The sequence below is a fragment of the Quercus lobata genome, chromosome 7 (assembly GCF_001633185.2).
Source record: "Quercus lobata isolate SW786 chromosome 7, ValleyOak3.0 Primary Assembly, whole genome shotgun sequence".
Classification (NCBI taxonomy): Eukaryota; Viridiplantae; Streptophyta; class Magnoliopsida; order Fagales; family Fagaceae; genus Quercus; species Quercus lobata.
This window is the reverse complement of record NC_044910.1, coordinates 17,918,255-17,938,242: the sequence shown is the minus strand read 5'-3', so window position 1 is coordinate 17,938,242 and position 19,988 is coordinate 17,918,255. Positions and strand designations below refer to the sequence as shown.

General features: G+C 33.0%; 1 protein-coding gene across 1 annotated transcript; it reads right to left on the bottom strand.

The window, feature by feature from the left end:
• Positions 1–551: 551 nt before the first annotated feature.
• On the bottom strand, positions 552–13,396 carry LOC115953539. Its single transcript, XM_031071257.1, has 10 exons — positions 13,148–13,396; positions 12,402–12,630; positions 12,149–12,303; positions 11,921–12,066; positions 10,762–10,824; positions 10,578–10,670; positions 3,936–4,097; positions 2,699–2,790; positions 1,614–1,774; positions 552–1,340 (listed from the first exon to the last, which is right to left on the bottom strand). Exons 1-10 carry the CDS (start codon positions 13,224–13,226, stop codon positions 1,039–1,041), a joined length of 1,482 nt encoding a protein of 493 aa, XP_030927117.1. The 5' UTR covers positions 13,227–13,396; the 3' UTR covers positions 552–1,038.
• Positions 13,397–19,988: the final 6,592 nt, after the last annotated feature.

Below are 19,988 nucleotides of genomic sequence, written 5' to 3'. Positions count from 1 at the left end.
GAAACACAAAGCGTTGAGAATTATTTTCCTTTTATTAGTATTTTTAAATTTAAGAAAACTAATTTTAAATTGTAGGACAAATTCCAGAAAAATAATGGTAATGATATGACAGTTGATGTGACTTAACTTGAGCGTAACAACATTAAATGTTATGTTTCCATTTTTAGTAATATATCGAATATAGATTATAGGTAGATAGATAACTAGTGTTCTTAAAAACACGAATTTTCCTCAAACTAGACAAAGGTGGTTAATGGACGGATTTGTTGAAATTTTTACAAACCCTGGGCTAAATCGCTGTCGTTGTTACCCAGCTATATCTTCAATTATTTATTGTAACTTACTACTTTTTTTTTCCTCACCCTTTAAAGTCGGCCAGAAAAAATATTTTTAAAAAATAAAATAAATAATGTACCTATAACTAGTAACAGCTCCACAAAAATATAATGTTTCTCAACACATTTACAGATGATAATAGTAGTATTCAATCAACAGGAAATGATCTTTCACGAAAACGACAACACCATGAAATCCCATTACAAGATGGTTCAATCTTACAACTGTAGTAGTTATAATTTGTTATTCATTTCATGCTCTCAACAGAAGAAAGTTACATTGGACACGGATTAAATCAAAATCCCGTTACTAAGATGGGTTCAATCTTTACAGCTGTTATAATTTGTTATTCATTTCATGCTATTAACAGAAGAAAGTTATACATTGGGCACGGATTAAACCAAAATGTGGTAACAAGAAGCATTAGAACACAACATCCGTCATGTGGTTAAAAACAATTTTACCAAACTTTGTAGAAACAAATTTTCACCCTTGTTGCTGAATGGTGCAACAAACTATACTGCAATTCCAAAATCTATACCTCCTAATTTCTACCAATCCAACATGTTTGCTTGAAGGAAGCACCACCAATTAGAAAATCTTCTACTCTAGTCACCTATTACTACCACTACCCGCTAGCACCAGAGACATCCTAGCCAACAGCAAAGAGGTGCAAACTTGACTGGTTTTTTGTCCCGTTCACTACCAGTTAAAAAAACTAAACTGCCTGCGACTCCCTACAACATTTTCATTTGTAGAATCTGATCCACTTCCCATGGTTTCATCTGAACTCTCACTCGGAAGTAGTTGTATTCGATCAGCATTATCAATCATCCAATCTGCAAATTCAGGGGATGATGCCCATTCAGCCATAGCTTGCTGAGTTGATTCGCGTGTGAAATCATCCCACTCTTTCTTCGTAAACTTCTTTCGGTTCTGCATCGAGTGAAAAGTTGAATAGTATTCTTGCTGATTCTTTGCTACAGAAGATGGCGATACAACACCTGTAATATAAACATAAGCAATTATAAAGAACAAAAGCATACTTAACATCAAAAAATTTGCAAAATAAGGTAAGATGGACATTGCACATAGTTATGCAACTGTTTCTACAAAGAAATAGATTCTGTCAAAAAGAATATATATATATATATATATATATAGTATTTCTCTCACTGGTGTATTTAAAAATCTCATATCCGAAAACTTTAGTAATTAAAGCTTAGTAAGTATTTATAAACATGGAAATCAGTAAGGCTAGCAACATAGAGTAATACCTCTAATGGGAGAGTTAGACCAAGCAGATGGCTTCTTTGGGCTATTCCACATCTTCCCTTGAGGGCTTGACCTGCTAAGGAATTCAGCACGATTGTGCTTTCCTGTTGTCTGCCTCCCCAGCTTCAACCAAGGACTCCCATTCCCAGAATATGATTGATGCCTACGTGAAAACATTCACTGAATATTAAGCGGAGATCTTCAAGAGTAGATAACAAAACTTTTAAAGATAGATAAACAAGCCTTCACTAATACCTATGTCTTAATTCTAATTCCATCATAAAGGAACCCATTTTTCTACCATTCTCAAGGATCTCCTACCATATGATGTTGTGCCTTCCAATGCTATAAAAATATATATATGACTATATAAGTTTATTTGGAGAGACTCTGACGATTGGTGTTCATGACCACTCATTGATCTAATCAAAACAATTATTGGATCATCCAAATGTAGGGGGTGTAATGGGTTAGGTGGGAACGCTTACTCAACCGAACCCCAATAGGATGGTCTGAAATTGTTTAAATGGGTTTGGAATGGATTTAGGCTAAAGTTTTAAAACCCAATAGGATTTGCGGTGGATTTGGGATTGGGCCTTTAAACTCAAAACTGACCCAATTGTATGAATTAATAAATATCCCTGATGCAGTAGTATCATTAAAATTTATATTAAAAAAAGAGTCTATAACCCTTTATGCACCATTTTTTCTCTCTATTTCTATCTTATCCCCTAATAGCACCAGAATTTAAGTGATACTAATAAAATAACTTAAACATTGTTTTGTGTTTTATAAAACTTAGGCAGTTTTAACTTTTAATATTATAAATTATAATGGTATTTTAACAGGTGGATTTGGATGGGTTTGGGTATTTTAGACATAGGCAGGATAAGTTTGGGAAAGAATTATGATATTCAAAAGGTTTGGGAAAGGTTTGTTACAAGTACACATCTTTTGTTTAGATCTCACAAGCTTAATCCATTAAAATTAAGGGGTTAAAGAGGAAGAAAATAAACTATTTCTAGTAAGATGCATTCACTTCATAAATGCGAAACAAAGAATGAAGTGAAACTTGTATGGAACTTACATTAAACCAGGCCACTTCATAGAAAAGATAAGATTGCAGATAGCCCAACAAGAAGCCAAGGTCACCAGAGCTAAAGGAGTATCAAGAGAGCTCTGAAAGATAATACAAAAGCAGAAAATTAGCGAAAAATATATATATATATATATATATATCAACAGTTCTAAAAGATGAGGGTAAAAAAAGCGGAAACATAAGACCAATCACATCAGAACTTTGGCATCTAAACAAATAAAAGTTTAATCTCAACATAAAAGCACTATAAGCATCAATAACAATCCCATCACTAGTGATCCTAAAATATAATCAAGCAAATAAAGTAGATAAAAAAAGCCAAAAAGACAAAAGTGCATGATAAGTATCTGTGTGTGTTTTGGAGTGGAAGTGTAACCATGCTTATTCCTGATGATGTTAAGAAACTCTGTAGAAAAAAAGTTTATATCATGTGGCCTCAGGTACAAGTGTTAGGTGTAACTGGTATCAAAAAGGTTCAAGTTCATCTTTTTCTATTAAAAATTTTTGATCATAAAGAGTCAAATTCATCTAAACCCAAAATCGGATACAACCAAAATACATGGCCTAACTATCAGAAGGGTCCAATCATTCAATGACCTAAGGCAAAAATGAACAATTACACGGCATTTCTCATACAGAAATTTCATTAATATTGAATACAAATGCTTCATATTTCCACTCATGATTGCTGATTATCTAAAAGTAGACGTGTTGCAAATAAAGATTGAAGGTCATGCATGTTCAGGACAGGTACTTGTTATATTTGGAAGACAATTTGTAACATAGGGCAGAGTTTTATCAGAAGGGTCCAATTATTCTTCAACCTAAGGAAAAATTGAAAAAGTTCCACGGCATGTCTTACACAAAATTAAACACACACGCATCATATATATAAGTATATACATGAAAGAGTTCATAGTGAAAGTAAAATTTACTTTCCACACATTCTTGTTGATTATCTGAGATTCTGAATATAGTTGTGTATACAGATGAAAAGTTATGCATGTCTACCATGGGCGCTGGGCATAATACAAAGAATATATGTAACATAGGACACAGTTTTATACAGCAAACAGCGGCAATAAGCACCTTCTTTCTCAAAGTCAAGTTTCATGCTGATTTATTGTCTGTCTTTCCATGGTGTTTCATGGATCAGAGAAGCAAAAAATTAATGAAATCTTTCTAAGTTCAGTTCAAGTATCTAGCTAACACGAGATTAAAGTACCTGTAAAATAGAGGTTGTTCCAATGATGCGCATTGCCCATTTAACAAACTGGGCGATCCCAACATCCACACCTCCGTCTTGTGAGATAACAAATTTCCTCACAATCCAGTATCCTAAAGCAGCTCCAGCAAGGACAATTCCAACTAGCACAAATAAAGAGACCTGACAGAAGAAACAGGAACCAAATGTTTATGAATTACTTGACAGCTGGAACCTCCCTAAAATGGCAACAAGATGTGATAGATATACACCAACAGGCATCATAGAAAAAAAAAATCAGAAGCAAATTATTAGTAATTAGTTTCTGCCTTTTTTATTTAATGTAGAAGTAATTAAGGAAAATGGCTTTACATTGAAACAGTACCAAAGTATGTGATTATCTCTCTACTCTTACATACAATGACAAAGTCAAACATATTTTAGGCAAGTGCAAATGGACATGCAGAAACAAAACAAACAAATAGCGAAAGGCTAATAATATAAGCTAAATGATTCTGTAAGGTAAAAGAAAGTAAACTCAGGATTTTTTTTTTTTTTTTTTGATAAGAAATTCAGGACATTTATTAAAACCTTAAATTTCTTTTAGCATTTTTACAATTGTACATTCCTCAGGGGCTGTTTGGTATAGAAGTTTAACAACATGTTTTCAGTTTTTAAACAACATTACACGCATTTCCACACACTTTTTCACCCACACATATTTCCAAAAAATACAAATAACGTTACTAGAACAACGTTACCAAACAGCCCCAATTTCTCCAAGATCCATAGTGAGTGAAGAACAAAGAGGAAAAAGTTTCAAACCCAAAAGTAGCCACTTAATGAAATGACTCTTCATTAAGATCTCAAATTAATATTCTTTTAAATCATTAAATTCCATTTAATCAATAACCAGGGTTGAGAAAATAGGGGTGTTTGACAAACCATAGAATTGGGTTAACCATGAATATTAAACAATAATTAAAACATGGTGCAGACTGCAGAGACACCATATTGAACCTATTAATGCTGATTACATTTATTGGGTTTGATTAATCGTGATTGATGCCGATTGACACTGATTGACACTATTAGATAGATTTGATTGCAATTTGATGTTCATTTACATATATGATGTCAAATCATTATGAGTTTTTATTTTTTTATTTTTTTATTATTATTTATATATATATAATATAGAAAGCCTATTCAAAGGCCCTTGGACTCACTATTGTAAACCATTGGTCATGGATTAAAGAAATTTGGGTTGGAAGTGCTTGATTCTGATTCCAAGTAAGCTCAAATGTTCATTCTTGAGTTCTAGGGGTGGCAATTCATGTTCACGTATCATGTCAAATCATGTTCACGTGTCGGGTTCATGTCGTGTCAACTTAGTATTCGACTATGTAGGTCAACACTAACCCGACACGTTTATTAAACAGGTCAGGATTCTTTAACCCTAGAATGACCTGTTTATTAAATGGGTCAGTTATGTTGACCCGTTTATTACCTATCAAAAAAAAAAAATGTTGATCCATTTATTAGATTTTATCAAAGCGAAACAAAATACAAATTTTAGTATTAACTCAATTGATCTAAACTATGAAAAACAAAACAAATAGATTTTTAATATAAAATTTAAAACTAATGAGTAACTGCAACACAAATAATCATTCAAAATTAAAGCATATCTCAATATTACAAATAATTAATCACAATATGTCAAACAAAATAAACAACAATTAATAAGTTTATATACCTAGGGTTTGAAGGGTATATTGGTAAAATAACATTTAGTTAAATGGGTCAGTCGTGTCAACCCAAATATAACATGAACCCGTTAAGCCTGAACCCATAGCCTGTTAACTTTGTGTTGTGTTGTGTCGTGTCGTGTTCATGGGTTGTGTCGGATTTTGCCACCCCTATTGGGTTCCTATCTATCTTATCTCATGCTTGGTGTTTATTCCAAGCAAATCTAGGTGTTCGTTACTAGGTTATTTTTCTGTTTTCATCACTTGGTGCTTATTTCAAGCAAACCCTAGGTGTTGTCATATTTCTTTATTTAATTCTTATTCTGTGTCCCAAACACAAGCCCCCCTCCTTGAGTACATTGTCCTGCAACAATTTTGGAATTAAAGCAAACTTCAATCTGTCACAGCAGTTATCTGAAACCAACAGCCAACACACCCACACCAAATCAATCCCATCTTTACCCTAGAACCGTCAACCTCCAATTTTGGATCCCAATCACAAACTGCATCAATTACAACAATCAAACTACCCATACTTACCATCATTGAGTTCCTCTTTACTGAAGAAGGGGGAAAAAAAAAGAAAAAACACCATTTGAAGAGAAAGGCCAGCACAGAACCAATTACTTTCCATTTGAAAAGTCAAGACCGCATTGTTGTGACAAGTTACACCACCCGCAAAACAAGTAAATGATCATTCAAAACACCCCAAGAGTACAATAATGTCATATTCCCACCTCTCACACAATAGTTGGTCCCACTAATTAAATTCCTATTGAGACCTGCTATTAATGTGAGAGGCAGTACGACCTTATTGTACTCCCTGAATATTGTATAATTTTTCCCATTAAATGGCCTAAAACACCCCATTTCTAACAATTTTCAATTTTTTTGGCAAATTTTACATGCATTCAAAAATCAAATCTACCTCCTCCAATTTCATCAAACCCATATCCATCAATTCAATTTTTTTCTAAAAGTAAGAACAGATTTTATTTAAAAGCACTACCAAACCACCTTAGTGTGTTTATATTACCATTTTGTAGAAAATGGTAGTTGCTTAATTGCTGAACATTGGCAATCAGTACAGTTGTACCTTAGAAAAAGTGAGGCTATAAAAAGTTGATGTACATAGCAAATAAACTAAAAAACTAATCCAAATTCATCTAATCAACTCCATCTTAAACCTCAACCCAAAGTTTGATACCCTCATTCTGACCCCACCTTAAACACCTCACCTACACCACACAAGCTTATCTCTTCCATGACTACTAAAACACCATAAGCCAACCTCCACCCACCACTCTCATCCAAGCTTCAATTGCCACTTATAATCAAAGAAGCACGGACACGGACAAGGGAATGGGTACAACTCAGCAACATGAGCAATTTTTGAAAAATTATAACATGAAACAACTAGTACGACACCAGTATGACACGGGTACAACATGGATATAGCACGGATATGGCACTCTAAATAAAGTGTCTGTGCTTCCTAGCTTATAATACCATAATACCCCTTAAACCAGCCTTTACCATCTAAAACACATCAACCCACTTCACCAAATCAAGGTTAGAGATATAAATCTGCGTATGCCAACCACTAAAGACGACACCACCAAGATCCTGTGGAAAGGTTCTAGACATAATTTCTAAAATTCCTTTAGAATCTTTTTTATTTTTATTTTTAAAAGTTCAATCTTTCTTTAGAATCATACTTGAGATTGGTTTGCCATTAAAGTTAATATAAACGCAAGATTTGTTCTTGGATATTAATAAAACTTTGGATATTGACAAAGACTAGAACATGGTGTTCCAAGTTAAAGAAATCATATACCATATAATAAAATTGGGCCTAGAAGCCATGGTTATGCCAAGTGGCTATCTTCATTTTGCTGATGATAACATTCTTTTCTGCGATGCTTCTAGGGAGCAGTTGCTTTCAATTAGGTTGACTTTGACTTGTTTTCAAGCTTTTACCAGTTTGAAGGTGAACGTGGGGAAAAGTGAGATTGTCCCTATTGGGGAGGTGAGTAACATTCAAACTTTGGCTAACATTCTTCAATGCAGGATGGGCAGTTTGCCTATGATTTATTTGGGAATGCCATTGGGTACTTCGTATAAGACAACTTCTATCCAAAACCCTATTTTGGAGAGGATGGAGAAGAAGCTTTTGGGCTAGAAGCATCTTTATTTGTCAAAGGGTGGTAGGCTCACTTTGTTGAAAAGTACCCTTTCAAGCCTATCGACTTATTATCTTTCCCTTTTTATAGTTCCTAAAGCTGTGACTATTAGATTAGAATGTATTTAGAGGAATTTTTTGTGGGGTACCTCAGAGGAGTGTTTCAAATACCCCTTGGTGGTTTGGGAAAAAGTCTACTTACTGTGTGAGTTAGGCGATTTGGGAATTCGGAAATTGGTGTCTTTTAATCAGGCTTTATTAGGAAAACAGCTTTGGAGGTATGTCCATGAAACCACTCATCTGTGGTGGAGGGTTATTGCCATGAAATATGGGGAGGGGAAAGGGGGGTGGAGCACCAAAGTTTGTAGAAGGGCTCATGGGTGTAGCTTATGGTGAAGCATTAGTGAAGGGTGGGGGAGCTTTTCTAAGCACTTGTCTTTAGTGGTGGGGGATGGTTCTTGTATTCTTTTTTGGCATAATAAGTGGATTGGGGAATATGGGTTTACTTGGAAAAGTATTTGGAAGCAGAAGATTCCCTCTAGAGTAGCTTTATTTGTTTGGACTGCTGCCCTAGGGAAATGCTTGACGATTGATAATTTACGTAAAAGGAAGGTGTGGATTTTGGATTGGTGCTACATGTGTAAGAGAAATGGTGAATCAGTTGACCATCTATTCCTTCATTGTCCTTTTGCTACGGATCTATGGTCTTTGGTTTTGGGTCTTTTTGGAGTATCTTGGGTTATGCCACACACTGTTTTGGGGCTGCTACGGTGTTGGCAAGGCAGCTTTGGTTGTCATTGTAATGGTTTTATTTGGTCTATCATTCCTCATTGCTTATTGTGGTGCCTATGGAGGGAGAGGAATGGTAGATGTTTTGAAGATTCTGAGAGATCTATTCCAGACCTCAAGCTTCTCTTTTTTAGAACTTTAAGGGATTGGTTGTTTGCTTTGCAAAATAAATCTTTCCCTTCTTTTATTGTTTTCCTAGACTCTTGCAATTTTTGTATTTGATTTCCTTTCCCTTGTTCACTCCCAGTGCACTAGGGTGTTCCTTTTTTATCAATATATCTTATTACTTATCAAAAAAAAAACTATTTATCCTCAATTATTTGTGTGTTCAGCCAATAAGGAAGCTTGTATCTCTTATGTGTTAAGTCTTCCAGTGAGTGGAAATGATAGAGTGGAGCTTAAGATTTTATAGGGAATTCAATAACTGGGAGTTAGCAGCTTCTTTCTCCTTTCTTCACTTCATCCAATCTCAGATTCCTAGGGGTGGTGGTTGTGATAGCCTTTGTTGGCGCCTCAATAAAAGTGGGAAGTTTGACATTCGGTCTTTTTATCATAAGATTTGAGATGTTACTCATTCCATTTTCCCTTTGAAGGGCATTTGGAAAGTAAAGGTTCCTAAAAGGGTGGCATTCTTTATGTGGACAGTAGCACATAGCCAGATTCTAACTTTGAATAATCTTATACTTCATGGTCGCCCTTTGGCGAATCGTTGTTGTATGTGCTGTTGTAATGAAGAATATGTGGATAACTTGCTGATTTTTTGTCCGGTAGCTCATTCGATGTGGATGTATATGCTTCAGTTGTTTGGAATTGATTGGGTCATGCCAGGTTCAGTTGCAGACTTATTATTTTGTTGGTATCATTGGCTTGGGAAACATAATTCTGATATTTGGAATTTGGTTCTAGGCTGAGAAATCTCTGGCTCAATTGTTAGGTGCCAACGAACTCTCTTTGATTGGTCTTGATGTTGGGGTCTCTCGAATGGTTTTGCTCTTATGAATTTTCAATTGTCTCTTAGAATAGTTTAATGACTGTTTGTTCTTATTTTTTTTCTTTGTTTGCTCTTTGTTCAATATCGTGAACTCTATGTATCTTTCCTTCTATTCCATTTTTAATAATATTTTCTTTCTTACTCCCTATCAAAAAAGAATACACACACACACACACGTATTATATGTCATAAAATTAAGAAGTATTTGTCATGGATCCCACTAATTATTAATATAGTTTCAATTTATATATAATTTTTAATTATTATTATACTAGTAATAATAATAATGAAGATTGCATGTGTAGAAAAATTGGTGAGTTATAAAGCCAACAATGGGAGTTGAAGTGGCAGTGATGAGTGAGACGAGGGGGTGGAGGGTGGTTAATTAGTGAAGGAGCAATTGAGGACTGGGTCTTGGTTGAGGATGCCAAGGGAGCTTAGCTTGAGGGCTTTAGGGTCCGTTTGGTTAGAGGAGTGGAAAAGTGAGAGGATAGAAAATGAGAAGTGGATGGAAAAGTGGGATGATAGAAGAGATTTAGTTTTCTTTCATTTGTGCTTGGTTGGGAGGATGGAAAAGTGGAGAGATGGAAAACTTATTTGTGGTAACCCTAGATAGACCAAATCGACCAAATTGCAACTTGAGGGACCAAATATATAGTGCACCTATTATTGGAAAACTAATATTTATTTTAGTCTATATATTAACATCAATTACATTCACTATGGTCAAATAGATTTCTCTCAAATAATCAATAACTGAATATCTTGTTCAGCTTAATCATTTCACATACCATGTGATCACTTACGTAGACAAAATGGAGGGGAAAATAGATTCAAAATAATGTGTAATAACATATCAAAGTAACTAACAATAACAAAAAAATATTAATAATGACAACATATCTATAATCTTAGTAGAAATAAACTGAACACTGAATACAAGAACTTACTGGATTGTGCATCTCTTCACTGAGTCCAAAATTGATAAGAATTGAATTTACCAGCACTGAAAAGTGATGCATAAGAAAAGATCCAGCCCCAAGCTGTGAAAGGGATTGGTTAGTAAGGTCAACATGCCGTCAACATTAAATGCAGCTTGGTGAATTGCTTTCAAGCAAAGTGAAGTAGACTTACCACTGATCCATACATAGTAAGATAGAAGAAATTTTTCCTACCAGTTGGCAGCAATTTCATTCCCTACATCATGATTCAAGAAAATTAATAACACAATTGCAAGCTATAAAAGCTAATTTAAAAAAAAAAAAAAAAAAAAAAAAAAAAAAAAGAACATGACAATCCAGGAAATTGTTTTTCTTCTTTTTTCAATTAATATAGAAAATTTATTTAAAAAGAAAGAACAACAGAGGCCAAAGTACACAGGATGTACAATTCAATTTTGTAATTTAAATTGAAGTCAATGATGACTGTTCTTGGGCAAGCTGGTTACAGACAGCACTAATTATTCAATTACATTTGAAGGGGTGCATACGAAAACATAATGATGAGATGCCTAAAGTCCAGGTCACATCAATCAGTCATGGACAATCCATATTTTATCAATACAGCAAACCTGTAATCCTGCAAATGTTAACAGACCATGAACCATTCCCAAGCTTGAAGCAATGTTGCCCATACGGCTCAAATTTGATTAAGTTATGATAAAAATTTTCCACATTTTTTTGATAATTAAGGACATCATGTGATAATTGAAACACACTCGCTTTCTGTGGGAATTGAACCCATGACCACGTAAACTGAAAATGCTACGTGATACATTTGATTCTTTTCATAACCTCAAATTGGCTCAAATATATACTAGTTCCTTCCTCCCTTTACTATATATCTAGCTGAAAATATTTAATATTTTTTTAATATGGCATCTACCTATCCACAACTATGGAATGATACAGGCACAAAATAATGCAGTGGAAAGTTAATTGCAAATTAATTCACTTAAGTGAACTGGATGAAGTTAATAAGGAAAATTTTCTAGTCACATAATTAAATCAATTCTTGGATCATCTATATTGTCAAACCATAAATAATTTCCTTTCCTTTTGTGGAGATCAAACATTTAAAAAGTGTATTTCATTTGTAGCTCTCTTAACCTCCTCCCTGTCTAAAACATATGAAGATTTGCCATCAGTGACATTAGTGTGATCTTTTTTATGGTAATGAAAAAAAAATAACATTGATAACTATAGCATGAAGTCTGACACCATTTGCCCAAAAAAGAAAAAAAGGTCATATATTTCCACTGGTAAAGAAAGATGCCAAAGCGAAAATTTAATACCTGAAATAGAAGGATGATAATGACAAGGAAAACTCCAATAGCCATGGAACTGCTATAATAAAAAGGAACCCAATTGCTGACAATGGGTGCCAAAAGTAGTAAAACAAACCCAAATGCTAGACACACAAGGCGCCATCTCTGAAAATCTGCATAAAAACCACAAAAGTGAAGATCAATATCAAGTAAACAATTTCAAAACAACAAGAGGCAAAGGGGGGGAAGGCATACCTTCTACAATAGCAATTGTGACATAACCCGATACTTCACCAATGAACTTCACATCAATATATCTATCATCATAAGGCGATATGACTGAGCTCCCTAACTCCTTAATAGATTTCCACTTGTCATTTTCACACTGGCATAAGCCAAGTGAATTATTTCTGCAAATGTATAAGTTGCTAGAAACATTAGTCCAAAACAGAGATTGCATTTAAAAAATTTCCACATTATGCGTGAGAGATAGAGAGTTTTGACTTACTTGTGAAAACAAACCTGAATTTTGCTATGCAATCTCTCTGGGATTTCTAGAGATGGAGAGAAGGTAACCCGAAAAGTTCTGGCATAACTACCAAGTTTCAATCTTGATATACCAGAAACTTGAACGCGTTCACAAAATAAAACATCTTTAGAGCCACGGGAAGCTGAATGCCCCGGGAGAGGGGATGGGGTGACAACTATGGATTGGTTTTTTATTGATAGATCAACACCTGTGAATTTAAAATGAAGAAAGTATTCTTAACGAAACAAATCCAATTTTCGGGGGAAAAAAAAAAGCACTAAGCACTTGGCAGCTACAACCATTTAAAAGGGTCTGTGATAGAGAACCAACAAAACCAAACTGACCCAATTTGCAATATGAAGGATAAAGCAGCCACCCAATTCAAAATCTTTATTTTATTATTATTTTTTTTTTTCACATTCACAATAATTACACCAATATATACATCTAGGATTAATGAAACCCTATAATATACGAAAACCTAAAAAATCTAACCCTAACTGCCTAACAGTCAGGTTGGCCACGAAGAGAATAAACAGAGTATATACGAAAGCCATAAATAATAATAACCTTATTACTAAGCCCAGTGAGGAGGCGAATTTCATTAATCGGGATCCAAAAACCGACAAAAAAAGAAAGAATAGTGATTTATTCGAATTTCGTAGAGTTTGCCAATAAGTTTTCTGAGGAAGCAAACAGAGAATCTGAAGGAGAGAGAGTGATACCTTCGAGAGTGGCAAACAGAGGGAAGAGAAGAAGAAGAAGAAGAAGAGCCGTAGAAGTGGAAGTGGAAGACAAACCCATCGTCTGCTGTGCTATCTCTTCTCTTCTTCTTCCTTCTTCTTCTTCTGTGTGTGTAGAAAGAGTGTACTACTAGTACTAGTAACTAGTAATAGTTGCTTAGAAACGAAGATAAAAAAGAAAGAAGCAAGCTTTATTCCTGCTATCAGAGCGCGTTCGTTTCTTAATTCTTATATATGTTTGGTCGGCCCCCACTTAGCGTTAGATTAAGGCAGTCCGCCTTTCGATTTTTTTTTTCAAAATAACACTAATTTTCTAACAATTTTATTATTTAGCAACGTTTCCAAATTATTTAGAAAAGAAGAAACGTTGGATCCGGAACTAGCGTAAAACCACCACGTCACGTCAGAGTTCACACACTCACAGCTTAAAGAAACAATATAACCTTAAAAAAATAAAACATTTCACGCTCACACGCTATAACAAATTACACCATTTAATTTCTTCACACTAATCATTCTTCAAAAAATATTTTGTTGATTTTTTAACTACACAGAAAAAAAATTATCATAATTTTAATTTCAATTGGTTGAGAACTAACGTAGAAAAGTGACAATTAAAAGAAAGGATTGGTGGTAGATCCCATTTTCCCATCAACCTGCACACTGCATAGGATACATTATCAAGAAAATATTTGTTTCAAATGTTTAAAACCTTTTAGAAGTTTTGTTTAAGGAATAAAAAAATCAGCTTTAGTTTCCAATCAACTGTTTATAAGTTTTACTATTTTTTTTAAATTACAATTTTCTTATATTATGGATTAAACCAAAAAAAAAAAAAGATGTAATACGTGTATTTTAAATTACAATGGTAAAAATTGACCCCATAAAACTATTAAATTGTTACACAACATAAACTTGGAAGAAAAATATTTTAACTTTTCTTTAAAATATAGGGAGAAATATTTTTTTGGTCCCTATATTTTGGGTCATTTTTCACTTTGGTCTCCACATTTTTTGAGCTCCTATTTGGGTCCCAGAAATTTTGAAAATCATTTCCAATTTAGTTCCTACCAACATCTTATTATCAAAAATAGTCTACATGATAAAATGTAGTGCACAACTGACATGTTAAATGCTAACATGGTTAATAAAATAATAATAATAATAATAATTTATTTGGCATTAAAAAATGTTGCATTAGCATTTTAATAAATAAATAAATAAAAACCATTTCAAAAAATTTAAACAAAAAAAAAAACCTTCAATATAAATAAATTAAATTATTATTATTTTTGCTTTTCATTATAATTTCAGATGAACATTCATGTTGTTCCCAAGAACATGAACAATCATGTTCTTCCTATTCTTTGGGTTCTTCCCCTAAGAACATGTTTGGCTTTTCTTTTCTTTCATTTTCTTAGCAACCAAACATGAAAAAACAAAAACAAAACCATGATTGAAACCAAATCAAGACATACCCAACCCGTGCCTAAACACTTAACAATAATTTCTGGAGTATTTTATGGAATGCAACAAAACACCTAAAAATATTTTCTTTTTCAAAAACTATTTTCACTTGAAAATATTTCAAAGTCAGTAAATATTTTCCATTGAACCAAACATACCCTATAAATATCTCTACTTAATTAAGCCTGATGATCTTATAATGTTAAGAATTTAAGGATCCAAGATAAGTAGTTTTTTTTTAAAAAAAAAAAATTAAAAAAAAATATTTGGATAATAAGATAAACATAATCTTAAAATTACAAAAAGTTGTGAATTCAAGGGATCGTGGGGGAGTAGACCAAAGTCACCAAACAAAGAAAAATAGAACAGAAAGTTGAAAAGAAAAAAATATAGAGAACCTTGATATAGGTGATTCTTCGAACAGTGGGCTAATGCCCTTATCCTCTTTCTTTGCATCAAGTCTTGGTGGGCGATTAATCAAAGTAGACTAAGTAGTAGGAGGAAAAAAAAAGTTAGAATGACTCCCAAAAATTGAAAGGTAAGAACAAAGAACAAACCCTAGAATTAAAAAACTTATTTAAGTTCTAATTAAAAAAGATTGCTTTAGAACCTCCTACACTCTCATTTAAAGCATGATTTATGTTAGATTCATATTTTCTATATATTGGCCTTTGATAAAATGGACTTTACTTGTAATTGGGTCGATCTAAGTTGGGTTTAATGTATCAAGAAGTATGTAAAGTTTACATCCTAATTGGTATAATTAAAGACATGAAAATTAATCCAAGAAACAAGTAAAGAAAAACAGTTTTAGTAATTCTCGACACTAGTATCTATCGAGATTTAATGAGCTCGACATAAGCTCAACATAAGCTCAATCGATCGAGATCTACGATTTTAGAATTCTCATATATGAATTTCTGCCCATGATAACTTGGATTGCTAGGGTTTCGTCCTCTACAACCCTAGACCATATAAAATGCTTATTTTAAAGTCATAAAAGACATAAAGATTCAATTAGAGAACTCACACACACTTTGTAAGAAGCTATTGTGTTTTGTGCGTCTTAGGATTTTATAACCAAGTGCTTCCAGATCTTCAATGTATTTTGAAATGAAGAACTTTACTGCCAACAACAATCATTTAGTTGCTTGGAGTTAGTCACGTATTAGGATCTGTGCATGCGAAGAAGTTTTCTACAAGATCAAGTCCAATTGGAGATTGGTGTAAAGGGTTTAACTATAAGTTGATATTTTGGGATAGTCCAGGATAGTGATAAGATTCTTTATACTTGTAACCGCTTATTCTTGATTAGTGGATTCTTGAAAGTGGTGATTTGATGAAATTCACCCGATGAGGATTTTGCCTTGCAAGAGGTTTTCCTCATTCGTCAACAAATCACTGTGTTATTTAATTTCTACTGCATATTAGCTTATTTGATGATTTGTTGGTGCCTCCAAGATTTGCATGTAATTTGACCTTATTAATCTACTTAGGTAATTGAATTAATTAACCGTGGTCAATCTATAACCCAACAATTTATTAAATAATACCCCATTTTAGAGCAATAACATTGGGAGTATTAAAACTCCAATTTGCTATTTTAAACCATCAAACCATAAAAATTGAGCATTATCCAAACGGCTATTCCCAGAAAAAATTTCAACTCAGTTACGGTAACATCTTACTTATAAGATGTTATTGTAGCAAGTGAGTATTTCTTAACAATTTTTTATTGTCTCTCTCCTCTTTTTTATTGATATTTTTTATTCTTATTCTCTCTCTCCTATCTATATCTCTTTATTTTTGTCTCTCATTCTCTATTTCTGTCACCATCATCACTCTCAATGGTGGCTTGCCTATTTTCTCTCTAGATCAAGTCCACAACTTCAAATCCTCTTTCTAAATCAAATTCTCTCCAACCCATAAATCATCTGCCTCTTTGTGATCTACAAATGATCTCTAGGCATCGCATGGAAGAAGACTTCATGAAGTGGAGGTTGCATGCTCATGGACAAAGGGTGAGTGACAAGCTATGCTAGTGCATGAGGTAGGTTTCTATGTATGGTGGTTGTTGATTGTTGATTTAATGGGTTTGGTGGTTGTTAATTGTGACTTGGTGGTGTCGTGTTGATGACGATTATGGCTGGTTTGCAGCGGTGGTGGTGGTTTCAGTTTCTATTGGTGGTGTGGGCAGTGGATGGGTTGATTTTGGTATAGGTTTGGGTGGTGGGTGAGGGGTAGTGGCTAGTGAGGGGTTGATTTGGGTTTGGATTTAAGTGGTTGAGAGAGAGAGAGAGAGAGAGAGAGAGAGAGAGAGAGAGAGAGAGAGAGAGAGAGAGAGAGAGAGTTGTAGAGGATGGGAGAGAAGAGAATGAGTTGGGTTATATTACTTTTATTAGGTGTTTATATTATTTTAATGTGTTGCATGTTAAAGTTAAAAATGAGATATTGGGTGAGTTTGAAATTGGTATGTTAAAATAGATAAACTAGCTTTTGAGAGTATAAATGAGAAATTTTTTAGAAACCCAGATACTAATGCTCTTAAACTTATATTCTCCAAGTGAAAAAAAACAGATAGAGGACATAAACTATTTTGTAAAGACATGTAAATTTTGTATGTACCGCCAAAAGGGGGGAAAAAAGAGCCAAAAGACTTGTTTCTCATTTGGAACTTGTTTTTTTCCAAAGGAAATCTCTAGAGTTCAAAGTCACTCCTAATTATTGAATTATTTCAAAAGAAAAAGAAAAAAAGATTAGTAGGCAATGAAATATTTGCACATGAAAGACATTAATTAAAATGTGAGGCTATGAGTATTGTTATGAATTAACCAAGTTGTTTATGAACTACTCAAGCCTGACTTGAGAAAAAAAAAACTTGTTTATGTTCGTTTATTTGGTAAACAACCAAAGTTTATATGATATAAAATTATAATACATAGTTTCTTGAAAAAAAGAAAAGAAAAATATTATTTGTAGTTTCTAAGAGTTCATATCCATTTGTAGTAAAAATTCATAACTTTGAAAAGGGATAAGAAATTTTAGTCATGGTTTTACAATATATATATATATATATAGAGAGAGAGAGAGAGAGAGAGAGAGAGAGAGAGAGAGAGAACAAGTTAATCAAGTAGATCATTTCACAAGAATATGAATCAAAGCTAATATATAATCTTGTTTGATAATGAGCTCAAACTCGATTTATATTCGAAATAAAATTAAAGTGGGAAGTACATGAAAAGAAACAAATAGTTTTAATTTTGGGATATATCAAATTCTAGACTTTTAAATGATATTCTTTAAACCCTCATTAGGGGGTTTAAAGAATCCTATATATTTAGATTAGGCTAGAGTAGAATTTATATCCTGTATTAAAAAAAAAAAATCCTATTTATTAAAAGCTTGAGGAAAAATGTTTCAATTAAAAGTATAGTATGCCTTCTCAAAAAAAGAAAAAGAAAAAAAAAAGTATAGTGTGAGGTTTTCCTTAGGGTATTTGTTAATAGATCATTTAAAAAAAATTAATACCACTTTCATGATAAATATAAAAGATATAAAAGAAATTAGTTAATTTTTATTTAGGCATAAAAAATTGCTAAAATTATTTTATAAATCAATAACGGGCATTCTTAACTTACCCCTAATGTTTTTTATATAGTAAAAAGGTTTTCATGGATTGTGGAAAATGAAATGTAGAAGGCGGACATATTTTTTTTTTTCAAAATAATACCAATTTTCAAATAATTTTGTTAGTTAGCATCGTTTCCAAACTATTTAAGAAACTAACATCTTGAGTATCAATTATTTCAAATTACTAACATCTCGAGTGTTTTTGGACACACTCGTTTCAATTATTTCAAATTATCTGAACGTAGACTAAACGCATTTTCCACATTTTGAAGAGTATACATCATAATAACATAGAGCTTATTTTTCTAGGGAGAAACAAGATAGAAAATGTATAGCTTTAAAATTGATCAAACTCCTTCAGCAAAAATGAAAAAAAACCTCCATGCTTGCACATACACATATGCTTGCACAGGTTTTTTTTTTTTTTTTATAATTTTTTTTTTTAAATTTTGAAGTTTTCTACAAAAATGAAACTTGAGAATACATTCACCTGAAATGAAACCTGTCACAATTTTTCTCTTTGAAGTTTATGTTGGGTTGCTGGAGTTTTTTTTTTTGTGTATGTAAATGCATATATTTATGTGGGTTTTACTTGGTGCAGTATTATGCTTATAAATTTGATGTAGTGTTTTTCTGATTTCTTTTATTGTGGTTTGAATTGGGAAAATTTTGGTTTTTGAAGTTTATGTTGGGTTGCTGGAGTTTTTCTTGTACTATATGCATATATGTGTGTGGGTTTTACTTGGTGCAATTTTATGCTTATAACATTGATATAGTGCTTTTTTTTTTCCCCCTTTTATTGTGGTTGAAATTGGGTAAATTTTTCCTTTTGAAGTTACTGTTGGGTTGGTGGGTTTTTTTTTTTTTTTTTTTTTTTTTTTTTTTTTTTTTTTCCTTGTATACATATGCATATGTGTATGTGCAGGCATGACAGAGTTTGATTATTGGAGGATTATTTTGAAGGGTAAAAAGAATGTGGTGGTGTTGTTGTCATTCATAAAACTTTGTTCTTTTGCCTATATAGAATAGTTGGTTAAGATGAATTCATCTAATTGTTGTCTTAAATGCCATAAGAGCATGCTTATCTCAGTTGTCATTTTCAAATGGACTTAAAAAAGAACTTCAGAGTTTAGACAGACATAATTTGTTAAGAAAACAACTATGATGTGAAGCATGGTCATCATACATAACAAAAATATAAAAACTTGAGAGAGCATATACTATTATATAGGGCAAGAGGGGGGAGGGGGGCACCAAAAAGATGACCTTGTTATTTATGATTTGTATTTCTAGAAATTATTTCCTGCAGAAACTTTCATCTTGACTTGCCCCCTTATAAGCAAAAGCTAATTTGGAGTCCTCTATTGTGCACCTTACACATTTCCATTGCTACATTTAACCAAATTGGAATGATTTTGATTATATTTTAGGAAGTTGTTCCTTTGTCCTTGATTATGTGAAGAGCCCAATTATTTTTATGATTATCCGTGTTTGTATTTGATTTAATTCCTTTGTGATAGCCAAAATCTCTCAATGAAATGAAACTTTAATTTCAATTTGTAATATATCTTGCTTTGTTTTCCTTTTCATGTGGAAACCATTTTCAGGAAGAGCAAGGTTCGAGAGATAGAAGAAAAGAATCAACCAGGGGGAAATGAGAAATGGAAGATAAAAGGTCAACAGTCGCAGAAGTGTGCAAAGCAAAGAAGGCACTGAAATATCTTCA

What these genes read in the sequence shown, in the direction of transcription:
- LOC115953539 (XM_031071257.1), bottom strand. Translation starts at nt 13,226, where the DNA reads ATGGGTTTGTCTTCCACTTCCACTTCTACGGCTCTTCTTCTTCTTCTT. An exon ending in TTACTATGTATGGATCAGTG is followed by an intron (nt 10,671 to 10,761) that starts GTAAGTCTACTT and finishes TCCCTTTCACAG; the next exon opens with CTTGGGGCTGGATCTTTTCT. An exon ending in GAACAACCTCTATTTTACAG is followed by an intron (nt 2,791 to 3,935) that starts GTACTTTAATCT and finishes ATTATCTTTCAG; the next exon opens with AGCTCTCTTGATACTCCTTT.